General features: G+C 39.7%; 1 protein-coding gene across 2 annotated transcripts in view; it reads right to left on the minus strand.

The window, feature by feature from the left end:
- GMPR (guanosine monophosphate reductase) overlaps positions 1 to 17,659 on the minus strand; it is a 93,857-nt gene extending 76,198 nt beyond the window's left edge. The window contains exons 1-3 of one of the 2 annotated variants that reach the window (XM_044667601.1): positions 16,863 to 17,659; positions 8,582 to 8,701; positions 3,635 to 3,718 (exon numbers count right to left, since the gene is read on the minus strand). In XM_044667601.1, the coding sequence (XP_044523536.1) occupies positions 3,635 to 3,718; positions 8,582 to 8,701; positions 16,863 to 16,949 (291 nt within the window). In that variant the 5' untranslated portion in view covers positions 16,950 to 17,659. The remainder of the gene's footprint in view (positions 1 to 3,634; positions 3,719 to 8,581; positions 8,702 to 16,862) is intronic. The other variant, XM_044667609.1, reaches the window with a different exon arrangement.
- Between the last annotated feature and the right edge of the window lie 812 nt (positions 17,660 to 18,471).

The following is an 18,471-nucleotide window of genomic DNA, read 5'->3' on the forward strand; positions in this document are numbered from 1 at the left end:
GTAGTATTTTTTGTTAGTAATGTTTAGTTTGGAGAGGAACATTAGGGAAAAGCCTGACAACCACCTTTGAGCATTTGAAAGAATGTTACATGGAGGCGGCAAGGCATAGTCAATAGAGATCTGATCACAAAAGATTTGAGTTCAAATCCTCCTTCTGCCAAATACTGGTTGGGTAATCCTGGAAAAGTCACTTTCATCTCAGTGCTTTAAATCAGAGGCATCAAACATTCTTAGAATGCTGTTGAATTTGTTTAAATATAATCAGAAAATAGTTAACAAAAGTAAAAAATATAATAAAACATAGATAATGTCAATATGTAGTTTCTGAAGTCAACATGGATCCATGGGGATCCTTATGTAAGATTTCATGGTCCCTGTTTCTATCTGAGCTTGACTGCGATAGGCAACTCTAAGGATATAAGTTACAACTAGGTGCTAGTCTGCTTTGGTAAAGGGAGGAGAGCTTATTCATGTGTAAATTCCCTGTACCATTCAAATTACAGGCCCAGCTCCTATCCCCTTCCATATGGAAGTGGGTTTAGACTTCTCCTGTTAGCTCCAAAAGAGAACCTAGAGTAATGGATGGAAGTGAGAGAAAGAATTCAGCACAGTGTAAGGAAAGACTCACTGACAATTAGTGATTCCCAAATAGGAAGATGGTAAGTTTTCTTTCAGGAGAGCTCTTTAATCTAAGTAAATGTGGAATGATTACTTGTTGAATATATTATCAAAGGGATTCTTAGAAAGACCCAGCTTGGTCCAAACTTTTTTGGCCTACCACCCCCTTTACAGAAAAAATGTTACTTAGCCCCCTGGAAATTAATTTTTTTTTAAATGTTAATAGCAATTAATAGGAAAGATAAATGCACCTGTGGCCATCACCGCTTTCCTGGATTGCTGCAGCTCCCACCAGGGGGCGGTAGCGCCCACTTTGGGAATCACTCTTCTAGCTAAATGGCTGCTCAAATCCTTCTGAAATTCCATGAGTTGAGTGAGTAAGATTGGATTACTGTTCTTCCTCAGGACTCATGAACTATAAAATTTTCACTTTCTAATTAAACTCTGGGCAGGGAGAACAAATCCGGTTTTCAGAGTTCATAATGAAGGTTGAGGTTCTGATTAGTAAAGTATTATCCAGAACTGAATTTTATAAATGACGGTTGGGAAAAAAAAATCATTGATCATCCATTAACAATCTCAAAAGGTTATATCATAAGGGCTCAGCTAGGTGGCTCAGTGAATTGAGAGCCAGGCCTGGAGATGGCAAGTCCTGGGTTCAAATCTGAACTCAGACACTTCCTAGCAAGTCACTTAACCCCCATTGCTTAGCCCTTACTGCTCTTCTGCCCTGGAGTCAATACACAGTATTGGTTCTAAAACAGAAGGTAAGATTTTTTATAAAAAGGTTCTGTTGTAGGACAAAGGTGAAGGAAGGAAACATTCACTGGCAAGTTGTAAAATGAAAATAAAATATCCACTTCTCAAGTCACTGAGTTCAAGTCACAGAAATCTTTTATCTTAGAGAACCATCTTCTATTTAATCAGAATCCAGCCATAATCAATGTACCAGCTCAAGTAACAAAGAACATGGAGCCTCAACAGCAGCAATCAGTGAGGTGACAGAAATTTGCAGTCACAGAGTGACCTTTCTTAGTCCTATGGGGAGCAGCTCTAGTGTGGATGATGATGAATTTTCTGTTAGTAATGCCTCAAAAACCACTGAAAAAATCCTTAGGAATAAAGAAGTAAAGTTGACTTTATCTTTTCTTTTCCATCATGCTTCCTTTTTCTTTGTTGAAAACAAGGAACTAAGGGGACAGCTGGGTAGCTCAGTGGATTGAGAGTCAGGCCTAGAGATGGGAGGTCCTGGGTTCAAATCCGGCCTCAGACACTTCCCAGCTGTGTGACCCTGGGCAAGTCACTTGACCCCCATTGCCCACCCTTACCACTCTTCCACCTATAAGCCAATACACAGAAGTTAAGGGTTTAAAAAAATCTAAAAAAAAAAAAAAAAAGAAAGAAAACAAGGAACTAGCTGCTGCTTTTATATTTAGAAATTATATGATGTTTGGTTTCATCTTGGAATTTGGGGCCAGAAACAGAGCTGATATCTTCTAATTATCCCTTTCAAAACTGTTCATGGCCCAAGGGAAAGTAAAGACATTTTCTGCAAGAAACTCAAATAGGTCCTTTTGGACATGGTTGAATTTCTTAAGGTGACTGTTGGGTCCCATCAGATTTTTATTCCCATTATCTCTGTGCTGACTGGCACATATTAATTTCTCTTCTAATACTGATCCTTCGCCAATTTCTCTGTCTTATTCAAATCATTTTTCTTCTCCAAATCTTTATATCAACTTAAGATTTACAAATCACTTTTTCATATAATATCTCACAACTACTTTGAGAGGTAGATAGTACAGATATTATTACAAACTTTGTTTTTGTTGTGGTTCAGTTGTTTTTAGTCCTGTCCAAGTCTTTGTGATCTCTTTTGGGGTATTCTTGGCAAAGTTACCAGAGTAATTTGCCATTTCCTTCTCCAGTTCATTTTATAGATGAGGCAACTGAGGTCAACAGAGTTAAGTGACTTGCCCAGGGTCACAAAACTAGTAAGTATCTGAGGCAAATTTGAACTCATGAAGATGAGTCTTCTTGACTCCAGGCCCAGCACTCTATCTACTGTGCCACCAAAATCCAGTGTTCTTTCTGCCACAATATGTTAGCTCTCAAAATAGAATTAGCAAGTTAAAAAAAAAAGGTAAGGAGTTTGCTGTCACACAAAATTCTGCATTACTTTCTTTAACCTATTAAATAATAAGTCTTTGAACAGCTTGCTGATGTTCCAGATAGGATCAGAAGCCAACTGGAAGTAGTTTTCTCTTTTGAAAAACAGAATCTATCTTTTATCCTTGTCCTTAGAACAGTAAATATTTATAGGATCCAGGTTGGTCTGGATCAATGGAATATAATAGGAGACAATCTAGTCCAACCTCCTCATTGTACAGTTGACGAAACTGAGACCTAAAGAAGCAAAGTGACTCACTCATGCTCACATAGGTAGTTGAGCGTTAAAGGTAGGATTTGAAATCATATCCCTGATTTTAGTTCTCTTTTCACTATGAGATATTGCTTCCTTCTAGCAGACTGTTGTTCCTCTTCTTTTAAAAAAAATTCTCTCTTAATTCCTTGATATTCCCATCTTCACAGTATAACACAGTGATCCCCTACCATATTGTCCTTAATTTGGATCTTGTCAGTTGCCTAGATAATCCATATAGTGATCTTCCTTTGCTCCTCCCATCCCTTTAAAAAAAATCAATCTAGTTTCTTCTATTTTTAGGACTTCCCTTTCCCAGGAGGCAGCACTGTCTGCCTGATTATTTGAATCTACTATTGGATGATAAAATCCTAGAACTGAATCCCAGAATCCCAGATCTGAGATACCAGAAGTCATCTAACCTAAACCCTTAGAATCACATTTTCTGCATAAAAACATCACATAATACATCTTAAATATCATGCTTCTCTCTAATCTAAATTCCTTTGAAAACTCGAGTTTTCCCCCTTGTCAATATAATATACACACTGCTGGACATGAATCAAATGATCAATAATCATGATGTGATCATACCTCCAGGCATTCTGGGTGATTTGTGGCAAACAGCTTCCAGTCCTCCAGGGTGTAATGCTTATGGATTGCTGTGAACATGGCATGCTGGGAAACAAAACAACATCATTAGGGTTAGAAGCCAAGTCAGCCCATTTTCCTTCTGCCCATATGGCAGTTATTATCAAACAACCTCAGAGTATCCATTTTCCTGACACTCACATATACCTTGCTTTGAATATGTTCCCAGGAGGCGACAGTTAGCTAAGGTGTCTGGGTAAGTAATGACATTCACAAATCCACGTCTGCAATTTTGTCCTGATTGGAAAGCATCTGCAATGAGATTAGCAGCTCTAACTAGGCCAGTAGGGCCACGAGTGGGGTGAGACAGTGCTCAGAGATTCTGTATATCCTGCTCAAGACTTCATCTTACCACAATTAATGGCCAATGGAATCATACCTGGCAAAGGAGCTTTCAATGATGCTTCTAAATCAAGCTCAGAGTTCAGGCAGGGCTGCACCAAGATAAAGCATTAACTGTGTTTTCCCCGGCAGCTGATTTCCACGCAGGCTCTCAAGAAGCTCCACCTTTTACTTAACCTAAATCTGGAAGTTACATTATTACTGAGGCAGTGTGTTATGATAGAAAGAGCTCTATAGAAGCCAGGTGGCCTTAGGAAGGGGAAATAGTACTGAAGAAAACAAAGGTGGGAAAGAACTACTGGAACAGATGAAATATACTAAAAAGAAGTCCGTCCGTCCTGGAGGTGATAATTTTGAGAGCATGGAGGTATATAAAAGAGTTGAGAACTCCAAAGAATAAGAATAAAGGGTCACTGATACTCTTTCAGTGGTGTAGAATGGCCATAAGATTAGATTGTAAGCTCCTCGAAGGCAGGGACTATCTTTTTGCTTTCTTTAACATCTCTATCCCTTAACATAGTGCCTAGAACAGTGATGGGCAACCTTTTGAGCTTGGTGTATCAAAATTTGCCAAAAAAATGAGCCTAAATTGGGTGGTGTGTCACTTAGTGAAAAAAACCATAATTTTGTGATATTTATAGTTTAAATAACAAAAATGTATAATTGTAATATATAACTGTATTTAATAAACCAAAATAGGTAAATTAATATAGGTAGAATTGTCATCTATAGTGCACAGTGTCTACACTACACTACAGCAAATGTTTCAACCTCGGCATGTGACCCCATACTTTTCTGTATGAGGCCACATGTGGCCGCGTGTTATCGAAAATGGCTACATGTGTGTCATAGGTTTGCCATCACTGGCCTAGAACATTGTTGTTCGTCCTTCGTTTTCTTTCTTTTTTCTTTCCTTTTTCTTTTTTCTAAACCCTTACTGTCAGTAAAAATTCTAAGACAGAAAAGGACTCTATACATCCAGGGTTAAGTGACTTGCCCAGGGTTACACAGCTAGGAAGTGTCTCAGTCCAGATTTGAACCCAGGTTCCTCCTGACTCCAGACTAGGTGCTCTATCCATTATATTACCTAGCCACCCCATCCTTCATTTCCAAAGAGGATCAATGTGTGATGTCTTGATTTGCAAGTAAATTGGATTTGTGAGGCAGAGTTGTATAGTGTTGTCAGCCACATTCTACTTCCAGGGTAATAAAAGCCCAGGGTAGATATTCAATAGATGTTTATTTAATTGGTAGAGCCAGCTAATACTACTGTCTTTGAAGAACTGAAGCTGAGGATCAAAAGAACAATGCAGTCCCACAAGGATGGTGTGAACAAGCTATAGCATAATGCCAAAAAAAAAATTACACTGGCTAAATTGGAATAAAGGAGGTAATGAGAAGAAATGTATATCCCACCAAAAAAAAGATCCCCTGTTCACATCTTAAGAATAAAGGATGGGGCAGCTAGGTCGCACAGGGGGTAGGGAATAGGGTGATAAGCCTATAGTCAAGAGGAGCTGGATTCAAATCTGACCTCAGAACTTTCCTAGCTGTGTGACCCTACAAGTCACTTAACCTCAATTGCCTAGCCCTTGCCACTCTTCTATCTTAGAATTGATACTAAGACAGAAGGTAAAGGTTAAAAAAAAGAGTATGAGGCATAACCTAGAGAGTCAACTTTCTCCACTGGTAGTGGCATAAGGTCAAGAGACTCTGAGGAAGTCGTCCAGAACAACAAGTGGAGCCCTAGTGGTGAATTAATTAGAGGACATGGATGAGTGTCACATTGGATAGGTAGGCATGGAGGAGTTGCAAATTGCATTGTTGGAAGGCACAGGCACATGGATCAATAACCATCAAGTATTTATTGGGCACCTATGTAGTCCCTGTGCTAGGTACAGGGGAAACGAGGACAAAGAATAAAACTCCCTAATTGTAAGGAGCTTATAGCAATTGCAGACATAGATGCAGAAAGCACAATAATAAACTGAATAAATAGAAATTTCTACAAAGTAGTCAAATAAGAAGTTCCTTGAGTTGGGAGGCTTGCTGTGTCTTAAAGAACAAGAGAGACTCTATAAGGCACCAGTAAGGACATCTCAGGCAGTAGGGATGTCTAGTACAGAGACCCAGAGATGGGAGATGGGTTGTCATGTTTGAGGAACAGAGAAGGCCAATTTGGCTGGACCTCAGAGTGCAGCAGGGAGAATAATGTCCAAAGAAGCTGGAAAGATAAATGGGGGCCAAGTTGTGTAAGGCTTTATAAGCTAAAGAGAGTTTATATTTTATCCTAGAAAAACAGGGAAACTACTGGAGCTGACTAAGTAAGGAAATCACATGGTTGAATCTAAGCTTAAGGAAAATTATTATTAGGTTCTGTATCTTTTGGAGTATCAGAATACAAAATCCTGCATTCGAAAATCCACTGCACAAACATAAGACATGGAAGGCATGACTAGAGAGGAGATTGGGAGAAAGACATGGGTTTTCATTGACTACAAATTCAATATAAGCTAACAATGAAGCATAGTGTCCAAGAAAAGCACACAGTCTTAGACTTCATTAATAGATTACAAAGTCCAAAAAAATCAAGTAAGAGTTATGCTGTGCTCTACTACAGACCACATCTGGTTTACTGAGTTCAGAGCTCAATTTTAAGAGATGTTATCAATTAGAGAATATCTAGACGTAAGATAACCAAGATGGAGAGAGGATTTGAAAAGAAAGATTTGAAGAATTATAACATGGAAGGTGGATTAGACTTGTCTTTGGGACTCTAAAGGGGAAAATTAAGGCCGATGGGAAGAAGTTATATGAATCAGATTTCAAGTCAATATAAGGAAGAATATTCTGTCAATGAAATGCTGAAAATTAGAATGGGCAACTTCCTCATCTGTAAAATAGAAATAGGAGGGGGCAGCTGGGTCGCTCAGTGTATTGAGAGCCAGGCCTAGAGATGGGAGGTCCCAGGTTCAAATCTGGCCTTAGATACTTCCCAGCTGTATGACCCTGGGCAAGTCACTTGACCCCCATTGCCTACCCTTACCACTCTTCTGTCTTGGATCCAATACACAGTATTGATTCCAAGACGGAAGGAAAGGGTTGCAAGCAAACAAACAAATAAATAAATAAATAGAAATAGGTGGAACATTGAATAGAACAGCAGGCCTGGATTCAGGAAGATTTGAGATGAAATTCAACCTCAGAGCCTTTACTAGTTATATGTCCCTGAGGAAGTCACTTAACATCTATGTGCCTCAGTTTCCTTAAATTTAAAATGGGGATTATAATAAGATTACCTCCTAGGGTTATTGTGAAGATCAACTGAGTTCATAATTGTAAGGTGCTTAGCACAGAGCCTGGCACATAGTAAGTGCTATTTAATTGTTAGTTATTAACAACAACAACAACAACAATAGTGATGATGATGCTTAGATTACTTACTTCACTTGTTTGTTGTGGAGGAGGGGAAAAGAAGCATGAAAGGGTTTCAAGGAGCTATTTGAAAGTAGGGACTGTTTTTTGCTTTTCTTTGTATCCCCAGTACTTACCTATGTGTCTGGCGCATAATAGGTGCTTAATAAATGCTTATTAACCTGACTATGAGACAATGGGAATACCTTGTTGCTGGAAGTATTAAGTTATAAGTTGGATCACTACCTCTCTAGGACACTGGGTAGAAAGTTGTGCTCCATGACTTCTAAGATCATTTATATGATTTTATGATATGATTCTAACCCCATTTGCTCAACATGAACAATATTCAAAATATTTTTCATCCTAATCATGATAAGTCCAAGTAACTTCCATAACTAAATTAGCTGCCTTCATAGGAAATACTTTTTTTTAAATCAAAGGTTTTTCTTTTCCTTTTGGCCACCAAAACCGATTTACAATCATCACATGCAACATCATTATTCTCAAGGGAGCATTTATTAAGGACCTACTGTGTGCAAACCTCTGCATTGTATGGTAGGAAGCCAAAGAAATGAAAAACAAGGTTTTCAAAGGATATATAATTGTTCTAATTCAGGAAGGTAACTAAAGTTGAATGAGAGAATCATTTCCTGAAAGGGTGGGGTGGCAAGTCTCTCATCTTGAAATGATATTTCAAGTTCAAGATAAAAGGGAAAAAAACCATAAGATCAGAAGATAGACTCTCATAGAATGATCAGAATGTATTAAGAGATAAGTTTATTTAAAGTACAACTAAAAAGTCCAGGCTTTAAATCTTGACATCATAACTCTTCTCTCTAGCATCAACCAAGCAATTTAGCTTCTTAATACTTCAAGCTTCCCAAACTAGGGGTAGGGATAGAAGGGATGATGATCTATGGTTCCCTATTGAATATATCATCATTTTCTTTATTTGATTGCAGTGAGGGAAGAGGTGATCTCACTGAGCAGAACAGTCATCACTGCATCCACAACTGGCTGATCAAGCACTCATGAAAACCCAGGTCAACCTTCAAACATCCAGAGGGCAACTTTCCAGTTCCCAGCTAGAGAGGAGTAAAAGGGAGATCCTTCATCCCTCCAATGAATTACCTTAGTCATCACGACCGCCATTTCGAATGTACCAACTGTATCCATATTAGACACAATGACAGGGATCCCTGAGTAGGTTTGCTTGGAGTTGCGAAATGAGAAGCTGCATTTAAGATCAACCTATAGAGAAAAATGAAAAGGTAAGTGAGTACTCCGTGTTCTCTTTGGGTTATCACACATGGCTGGTGCAGAGCATAAGGGATTAGTGAAAGGGCTTTGGAGGGTAGGCAAAACATAAATGAAGAACATGACTCAGTGAATCAATTTTGGTGTGAGGAGATTGGTTTTCCACAGAAAGTTAAAGGCTGTTCTTCATAAACTGCTGAAACCTTCTCTATTGGGTGAGTTGGTGACAATTATTTCTTTGTAAGACTCATACAGATTGAAAGAAATATTTTGCTATTTGCTAAAGGTATTAAGGCCTTTTGCCCCTTCTTTTCCTAACTTTTCAAATCTAAACTTACTTTCTGATTCATGTTCTTCATTTCAGCTGTGAAAGATCATCTGTTGCCCTTTCTCATTCCTGTACACTGCCCAAACCATTCTGCACTAAAAATTCTTTCCTCTACCACCACCCCCCAACTTCTGATCCAAATCTCTTTTGAAACTGGATCAATTCCAAAATCACTTCCTTCATGACTGGCCCCATCCAGATGCTTTAATCACACTATTTTATCACCTTTACAAAGTCTATCCTTTATCTTTTCCAGTTCTTCATCTGTTCACTCTGATGAATCTATCTCTACACAGCTATGGTTTGTTCCATGGTGAGTCAGAGATTTAAAAGCATTTATGTATACATATATATATATATATATATATATATATATTTTTAAACCCCTACCTTCAGTCTTAGAATCAATACAGAGTACTTGTTCCAAGGTAGAAGAGTGGTAAGGGCTAGGCAATGGGGGTTAAGTGATTTGCCCAGGGTCACACAGCTAGGAAGTATCTGAGGCCAGAGTCGAACCTCCCATCTCTAGTCCTGGCTCTCAATCCACTGAGCCACCCAGCTGTCTCCTAAATACTTCTATTTATATTTACTCATCTGGTTTTCAAGGAGCTAAAGGGAAGGGACATTACTTCTATTGGAATTCTATCGTCACATGATTAGGGAGCCACTATCTAATCCTAACACCAGAAACATAGAGTATGACTGACACAGTAGTTCTCTCAGCATGAGCAGTGAGTTGGGACCAAACCAATGATATGTTGGAGCCATTTTAAACCTGCCAAATTTTCAGTGTGAGCATTTATACTTTGGATGGCAAATGTTACCAATCAAGGCTTGATTGTTTTATTGATTGTACTGACTTAAGAGAAATAAAAAATATTAATAATGTATTAAACATAAATGTTTCAGCTCAGTATAGGGATTTTTTTTTTACTGAGAATTTTGAAAAGCCAATTATTAAACATTTAACAACACACTACTCAACCAAACATTCACAAAAGAACATGCAGCTGGCCAACCCACTATTCCTAGATAAAAACTGAGTATTAGCAGCACTTTTCAAATGGCCATCTAGATGCCATACTGAATATACCAATGATGAAATGGTGGAACAAATGTAGAAGTGGTTCTACTACTTTTATAATGCCTTGGATCTAAGTCTACACTAACACTGGAGCTCTTGATTAAACTAAGAGCATTCATCTCCTTTTCTTTTTAGTTTTCTTATTTATTTTCAGGTACAAATTATCTCCATTCCTTCACATTCTCCACCCATTGAGAAGGCAAGAAATACAGTACTTACTATAGATATGAAGTCATGCTAAACATATTTCCATATTAATCATGTTCTTAAAAAAAAACAGAAAAAGAATTTGAAGAATATGCTTCAATCTGCATTCTAAATCCAGAAATTCTCTATCTAGAGGTAAATAGTATTTTTCACCATGATCCTGTTAAATCTCTAGAAACTGTATATTGATTTATAATTATTTATTAGATAGTAAAAGTTGTAGTTGGAGAGAGACATAGTCACATCACCATGCCTAACTAATTTGAGTTTGCCATTCACTTTGTGTCTCCCTTCACTAGCCAACAGAGGCCATGCCAGGAAAAGTCAAAAGGCCAGCATGCTGCTTTCTAGCCAAAAATCATGTGAGAGTTGCCCTACCAGGCAAGTCCCAAGACCAAGAGACTTTGCTGTTTCCTCCTATCCCTAATTCATTACCCCTGTGATATCACTCCAGGTTAGACAGACTTGACCTTAGTCAGGGTCAGAGGCCAGTCTTCCAGACACCAGGAGTCACCTGGCACAAGAAGCAAGCATCTTCCAAAAGACCAGGGAGCCATGAGGTCTTTTTTGTCCTCCAGTAGTAAGCACCCAGTCAAAGAGTAGGGTTGAGACATAGGACTAAAATGGATTTTCAAAACTTTTCTTTCTAAAAGGAAAGAGGGGTACAATTTACATTAAATTTACAAAATCCTTTGGAATTGTTATTGATCAGTTACTAATTCTTTTACAGTTGGTTATCTTTATAATTTTACTGTTATTGTGCAAGTTTTTCTCCTGGTTCTGATCACTTCATTTTGTATCAATTCATATAATCCTCCAAGGTTTCTCTGAAACCATCTCTTTCATTGTTTCTTACAGCACAAAAGCATTCCATTTATATACCATAGCTTATTCAGTTCCCCTTTTCTCAATTGATTAGCAAGTGTATATTTTGTATATAAAGTTCTGAGATATAGTTAATGAGTAGATTACCCATAACTTGTAGAGAGAATGATTCTGTTGTTTGGTTTTTCTAGTCTAAATAAATAGCATTTCAAAGACTAAATTTGCAATTACACTTTTAAAATGCACACAATTCAATTCATGCTATGCAAGTTAATGATACCAAAGGACACTTTGCCCTGGCAATCCAAGAACTTTAACAACATATTAAAAACCAGAACTAGTCATTAAAAAGACAAGTCCTGATAAGCTCCAGACCTTTTTATAAACTGAATGCTTTGCTTCTTGTGGAATGGTTCCATTACAAGTTTTCCAAGGATCTCAATAAGTGTGATTAATTTCTGTTCTAATGCAGTATAATAGAGAGGTTACCAGCCTTGGAATTAGGACGACTTGAGTTCAAATCTGACCTTTGGCACTTATTAGCTGTGTGACCCTGAGTAGGACACTTAATCTTTCTCAGCCTCAATTTCTTCTTTCACAAAACTGGGATAATAATACCTATATCTCATGCCTCCTTGAATTATAAGGATCAAATGTCGTAACATATTAAAAGGATCTTACAATGGTTGATCCATTTATAATTGTCATAGTGTTTAGATTTAGAATCAGGACGACCTAAGTTCAAATCAGCTTTAGGTACTTACTAGTTGTGTGACTCAGAGTAAGTCACTTAACCTCTTTGTATCTCAGTCTCCTAATTTATAAAATAAAGATAATAATGGCAACCACCTCCCAGGGTTGTCGTGAAGATAAAATAAGATCCCATTTATCAAGTACTTCGTAAACCTTAAAGTGGTGTCTAAATGCTTTTGTTGTACAGTCCTTTTCAGTCATTCCTGACTTCATGACCTTATTTAGGGCTTTCTTGGCAGAGATACTGGAGTGATCTGCCATTTCCTTCTCCAGTTTATTTTATAAATGAGGAAACTTGAGGCAAACAGGGTTCAGTAACTTGCTTGGGGTCACACAGCTAGTAAGTATCTCAGACTGGATTTGAACTCATGAAGATGAGTCTTCCTGACTCCAAGCCTGGTGCTCTATCCACTGAGTCACCTAGCTGCCTCATATAAATGCTAGCTATCATTATTATTAGTTTAGTTCCCAGAGATGAACCATAAAAGAATAAGTTTCTTCAAAACATCAGTGGCATTTAGGAAACTATGCTGACATTTAATATGAAGTGGTTGGCTTCTGGACAGAGCAGGCCCACAAGACATATACACACCTGCTCCACATTCCAGCTTTTAAATCTTTTTTTAGGCCCCTTAAGCAGGAACATAAGTTAATCAACTCATTGCCTTATGGTCAATGAGGAGGCAAATGTTAATTCAAATAGCTCTCTGCCCAGTTCCCCAGCAGGAGATGCCTGTTGAGTTCCCATCAAACTCAAGTCTTTGAATGAGATTTTGGGCTAGAGTCATATAGTTTAAGTGACATTATCAATTCAGGAAGACCCCCAGGAAGTCATCACCCTCAATTCTGAAGATTCAGAACAAATTCCTTGGCAGTTTTAAGGCTCAGCAACCTTATAATACAACTTTCTCATTACATAGATTAAGAGAGTAAGGACAACAGACATGACATGACTTACACCTGGTAATGTGCTGGTAAATGTTCAACAATCCTCTCTATGAAAAAAAATTTAGGCAAGACACATTTAATCTGAATTATTAACATTGTTATATGTTCCCACTGAAAATGTAACAATCCAAATATAGCACTGGACCTAAAATCAGAATGTTCTGAGTTCAAAACTAGTCTCAGACACTTATTAGCTGTGTAATTCTAGGCAAGATATCTAACTTCTGTTTGCCTCAGTTTCCTCATCTGTAACAGGAATAATAATAGGGTACAGCTAGGTGACTCTGCAGATTGAGAGCCAGGCCTAGGGATGGGATGTCCTGAGCCTTGGATTTGCTAGCTATGTGACTCTGGGCAAATGAACTTAATTCCCATTGCCTAGCCATTTCTGCTCTTTCTGCCTTGGAACCAATACACAGTATTAACTCTAAGGTGAAGGTAAGTTGTTTTTTTTTTCTTTTTAAGTATAATTATAGCACTTACCTCACAAGGTGGTTGTGAGGATTAAATGAAATAACAATTGTAAAATAGCCCAGTACCTGGCCTATAGTAACTATTTAAATATTAGCTATTATTATTTTTGTTACTGTTATTAGAGCACTCTACCTTGCTGAAGTCCATCCCAGGATTTAGAAGTAGAGGAGACCTTAAATGCCATCTAATTCAACCCCCTCATTTTACAGAGAAGGATAATAAGTGGCTTGAACCAGTTAAATAGAGAGCAACCCTAGACCAGTGATAAGGTGAAAAATGAATGACTGTGAGTAGGTCTGATCTCCCAGAGGCTCTTAGGCCAGGAATAATTAGATTATGACACTTAGGTCCCCTACACATTGGAGAATACTATCACCCTTAGGCTACTCTAGTGTGAGGGGACTTGTCCATTTGTTTTAGCACCTCTTGGAATTCCAGATTTCCTAAATTAGACCAGTAGGATATATTCATATCACTTTGCCATTTCAGGGACCAGATGGAAGGCTGAGGTCAGAAATGTAGGAGAGAATTTAAAATTTAAAAAGAACCCTAGGCATGAATGAAAATGGATACACCCTCACTCTGAAGAAGGGAAGAAGAGCAGCACATGAGTAAGACTGGAGGAGGAAAGATTTCTGTTTCATTCCAGAAGACAGAACCAGAAACAAAGGGTCTGCCACTTACTAGCTTTGCAACCTTGTAAGCATCACCTAACTTCCCTGTTTCCTCACCTGTAAAATGAAGGGGGTGGACTACACTACCTCTAAGGTGCCCATCCAGTTCCTGACCTGAGGCTGGTCCTCCAGATTTATGGGTTACAGACTGGGATCACCATGGGATCACAGAGGCTTCTCCTCTTCCCTTTCTAGCTTCCCTTTATGGTTTTTTCCTCCTCCATTAGAATGTTAGCTCCTGGAGAGTAAAGGACCATCTTGGGGTAGGAGTTTTAATGAGTATTCATATTTTTAACACTGAGCGAAATGTCAGACACTCAGTGAGCACATAATAGATGCTTTATCTATCTAATTTTTTTATGTCATGATCCTAGTTGTAAAAAAGAAAATCTAGGCTTAACAGAAGGAAAAACTTCCTTCCTGCTAGCACTATCCAAAAATGGAATGGGCTGCTTTGGGAAGTAGACATTGAAACCTGGTAGAAAGGGGGCTTAGAAGGATTGGATTTGGACTCGGATGGAATGAGATCAAGTTTTTGCTCTGTTATTTACCGTCTGTGTGATCTTGGACAGGTCACTTAACCACTATGAGCTTCAGTTTCCTTATCATTAAAATAAGATGGTTAGATTAAATGTTCTCTGTGGTTGACTTTCAACTCTAACTATATGAGCCTGTGATCCTTACTAAAGGCCTTTCAAAGAAGGTTGAATGACTACATTAGGAACATTACAGCTAGAGGCCATTGGTGCTTCTCAGCTCTGAATTTCTGTGACTCCATTAAACTGATATCTCAGCAATATTTTATTGGGAGGCCAAGGACAAAACAAGGGTAGAAAGGGAAATCACTAAAAACAACTCAAGAGGCCTAGTCATTTGCTGTTTGGGGTTTTGTGAATAGTCAACACCTTCTATCTTCTAGTGATCACATTTGGAACTTGTTCTACAAACCCTTTCTCTAGAGGGTCCAGCCAGCCAGTCAGAAGCCTGAGAGTGCTTGACCAAGCCAGATGATTCTCTGTTCCCTCTCCTCCCTGTCCTCTGTCACAATGCCTTCTGCCCCATCATCAGGACTAGCTCCAAGAAAATTTATTGCGAAACAAACTGTTTTTCTTTAGTTTCCTACAATATCCCTCAGTACCACCTTCAGTGCCCCAACACTCCTTTTCCCCACTACCCAGTAAAATGTCTAATATCAGTTATTTTTATCACAATGCCGGCATTGTAACAGGCTTCTTAATAAATGATGAATGCCTTTCTAGAGGTATGTTATTATCTCTTCTATCTACATGTTCATTTTGATCCTGATCTACAATTGTGGAATGCAAAAGGGTTGGGTTTTTTTGTGCCTTAAAGGAATGTCAGATCTCAACCTAGAGGTGGATGAGGCTTTAAGGGGGTAGAGAAATTTCTCTGGGACTTTGAAATCCTATCCTGTAAGCTATTGCCAGCCCTGATGATCCCACCAAAATCTTTTGTGACCCTGGCTCTGTGGAAAAGCACCAGGAAGGGAAGTCACCAAGCTTCCGCCAGCTAGAGTGGTGAGAGTTAATTCTAGATCAGCCTGTTCCTGTACCACACTGCACTGCACCTCAGCCAACCAGTCAGCTCTGCTACTCCACAAGGTGACTTTACTTCTCACTCCTGGGCAAAATCCCCTGCCCAGCCAGAATAAGACTGCCCGGATGGCAGCACCAGGCACCACTGAGAAGTCATGCTAAACCCCAGGCAACAGAACAAACAGGTATGTGTCCTTGCCTCAGGTATTCAGGCTCCTGTTTCTGAAACCAACTGTGATGCAGCAGTGAGTTGGCTCTGGTTTGCTCTGTTTACTCCTATGTGTCCAGCCTCAGTGATGGTGTCTGATTTCCTAAGCTACTATTGTCACCAAGATAAGGCTGTGCCACCACTATTATGCACAAAGAATAAGTTAACCTGATCCTTCCTTGACTTCTCTCCTCCCTCAGCCCAAATACCATACCAACCAACCACCCCTTCAACTTCTTTCCCCTAAGGCCATTTATAGTACAGAGTGCCACTTCACTAGGCCTTCCTTACATCCCAAGAAGAAATGTCAAAATACACAACCACCTGCTGGGATCTTTCCCCCCATCCCCCAACATTTTCCTCCCACTCTTAAGGATTCTGGCTGGGACAGCAGGTCCATCCAATTTCTTGGTGTCATATTTAGAATGAAAATATACCTCCTCCTCCCCCAGAAGGAAAAGGAGCCCCCTACATCTGGAGCTCCTTCTCAAAGACATTTCCAAAGGCAGAGAACTCCAGGGATTCCTGAGTGTTTTAAAGTCAGCAGCAGTCCTCAAATACTGAGAACAGCAACAAAAAACCAAAGGTAGTTTAGTATCCTCTCCTACCCCTCACCCCTAGCATGCAAGCATATGCTATTCACACACACACACACACACACACACACACACACACACACACACACACACACTCCCTACATAAAAGTCCAATCCAAAGGCATTTTGTTAAACAATTCTTACTTTGCTCACTTGTGGCAGGGCCAGTCTCAATTTCTCTTCCATCTAACTCTCTCCCACCCACCCCACCGCCACCACCACCGCCACCCCTACCCCTACCCCTAGCGTATACTTGGAAAATAACTCTCCATTCTCTCTCTTTTCCTTTCTCTCTCGGCTCTAAAGTCATTCTCCTGCTCTGGCATGAGAGTAGCTGACCTTAGCCACATGTGGTCGCAGGAAAAATAACACAGCGTTAAGCTTCGGAATCTCAGGAAGGGAAGCAATGTTTCAGAAATTTGACATTAGGTACCAAGAAAAGGAAAAGAGAGAGAGAACTCAAAGCACCTAAAGGCCACGAGGCTTCAGGCTCGGTCCCCACCTCGGATCGGCTTTTGAGGCTGCTTCGTTTAGGTCTGAGCAAGACATCTTTAAAGTCCAGTTTGAGGTCTGCATCTACCCGGGGCATCTTGCGGGATCCGCAGGAAGGATTTGGCTCTTTCTCTCTGCCAACCTCTCTTTTTGGACCTGGGAGAGCAGTCCCCTTGTTGCTGCAGGGGCAGGGGCGGCGCTGGGTGGCTCCGCGGTGGGGTCAGCTGCTACCGAGCTCTAGGGGCGGCCCGAAATGACGGTCTGTGCCGGCTAGTATCACAGAGAGGCCCGACGCCCCATCGCTTTATTAGGAGCGGGCGCACGCTGTCTCCTGTTTCCTGCTCCGGTTCTCTCAGCTGCTAGCTCACTCTTCCTCCCTCCCTCCCTCCCTCCTCTCTTTTCTGCCTCCCTCCCTCCTATCTTCCCTCCCCTCCCCAGCCCAGCTCTCGTCCCGGTTCCCTCCAAATGGAGTGGGGTATGAGCCAGGGCACTGCAGCAGAGTAATCGATAGCACTGAGTGTGTCTGGAAAATAGGGCTGGGCAAGGCTGGCAATCCTACAGGAAGCTCTAGGTTTAAAGACAAGCTGATAGTGAAAGGAAAATGTATGCAAATAACTCCTGCTGTTAAAAAAAAAAAAAAAAAAAAAAAAAAAAGGCAAACAACCCCGGTCCCTATACCCCATCCACACGCCCGCATCGCGTCTTTTGGTCTGTCTCTCTGTGACTCTCCCACTGTCGGTTTCTCTCACTTCCCTCTTTCTCCCCTCCCTATTTTTCCCTCTCTGCCCCTGTCTCTCTATCTCTATCTCTCCCCATGTCTCTCTTTGTCTCTATCTATGTCTCTCAGCGTCTGTCTGTCTCTCTCACTTCTCTCCCCTCTCCCCATCTCTTTCTTCCTCTCTCTTGTCTCTTTTGTCTCTCTCCAAATATATATAAGCACACATAAACATATGCCTACATCTTTATAGTAATAAATTGCATATACATATTTATCTGTATATGGGCTCAAATTGTTACACATTATATGCCCTCATCTTTCTAATTTTGTTCCGATTTCAGTTAAAGGAAAATATATAAAAACTCTTACTACAGGAAAACTCTCTCTTCTCCTTTCTCTCTCCCTCTCTCTGTCTCTTGTCTCTGTCTGTCTTTCTCTCTTTCTCTCCTCTCTCTCCTACACAGATATGCACACATACTTATATATACAAAACATACATAGTTATAGTTATGGTTTTATGTATACATATTTATCTGCACATATGCACACATGGATATACTATATATATATATATATATATGTATATATACTTCCTTATCTTTCTCATTTTGCTTCCTGTTTCAGTTTACCAGCGTGACACTCTTGTTAAACACTGAGACATGCTTTTTTGGCCTAGATACTGAATGCTGTGTTACTTGGGTGTTGGATTAAAAGGTAAAGGAGAAGTCTATCATCCATTTGTCTATTTTCTAGAAATTTTCATCAAGATCAATTTCTCAACCAATGGCTGAGCAGGACCTCTCAGCTGGAAGGAAATCAAGTCCTAACCCAAGATTCTTAACATGGGTTCTATATCTGAGAATAGTTGGGGAAGAGTGAAATTAGATGGGAAAATACATCT

This window comes from Gracilinanus agilis, chromosome 1 (genome assembly GCF_016433145.1).
Source record: "Gracilinanus agilis isolate LMUSP501 chromosome 1, AgileGrace, whole genome shotgun sequence".
NCBI lineage: Eukaryota > Metazoa > Chordata > Mammalia > Didelphimorphia > Didelphidae > Gracilinanus > Gracilinanus agilis.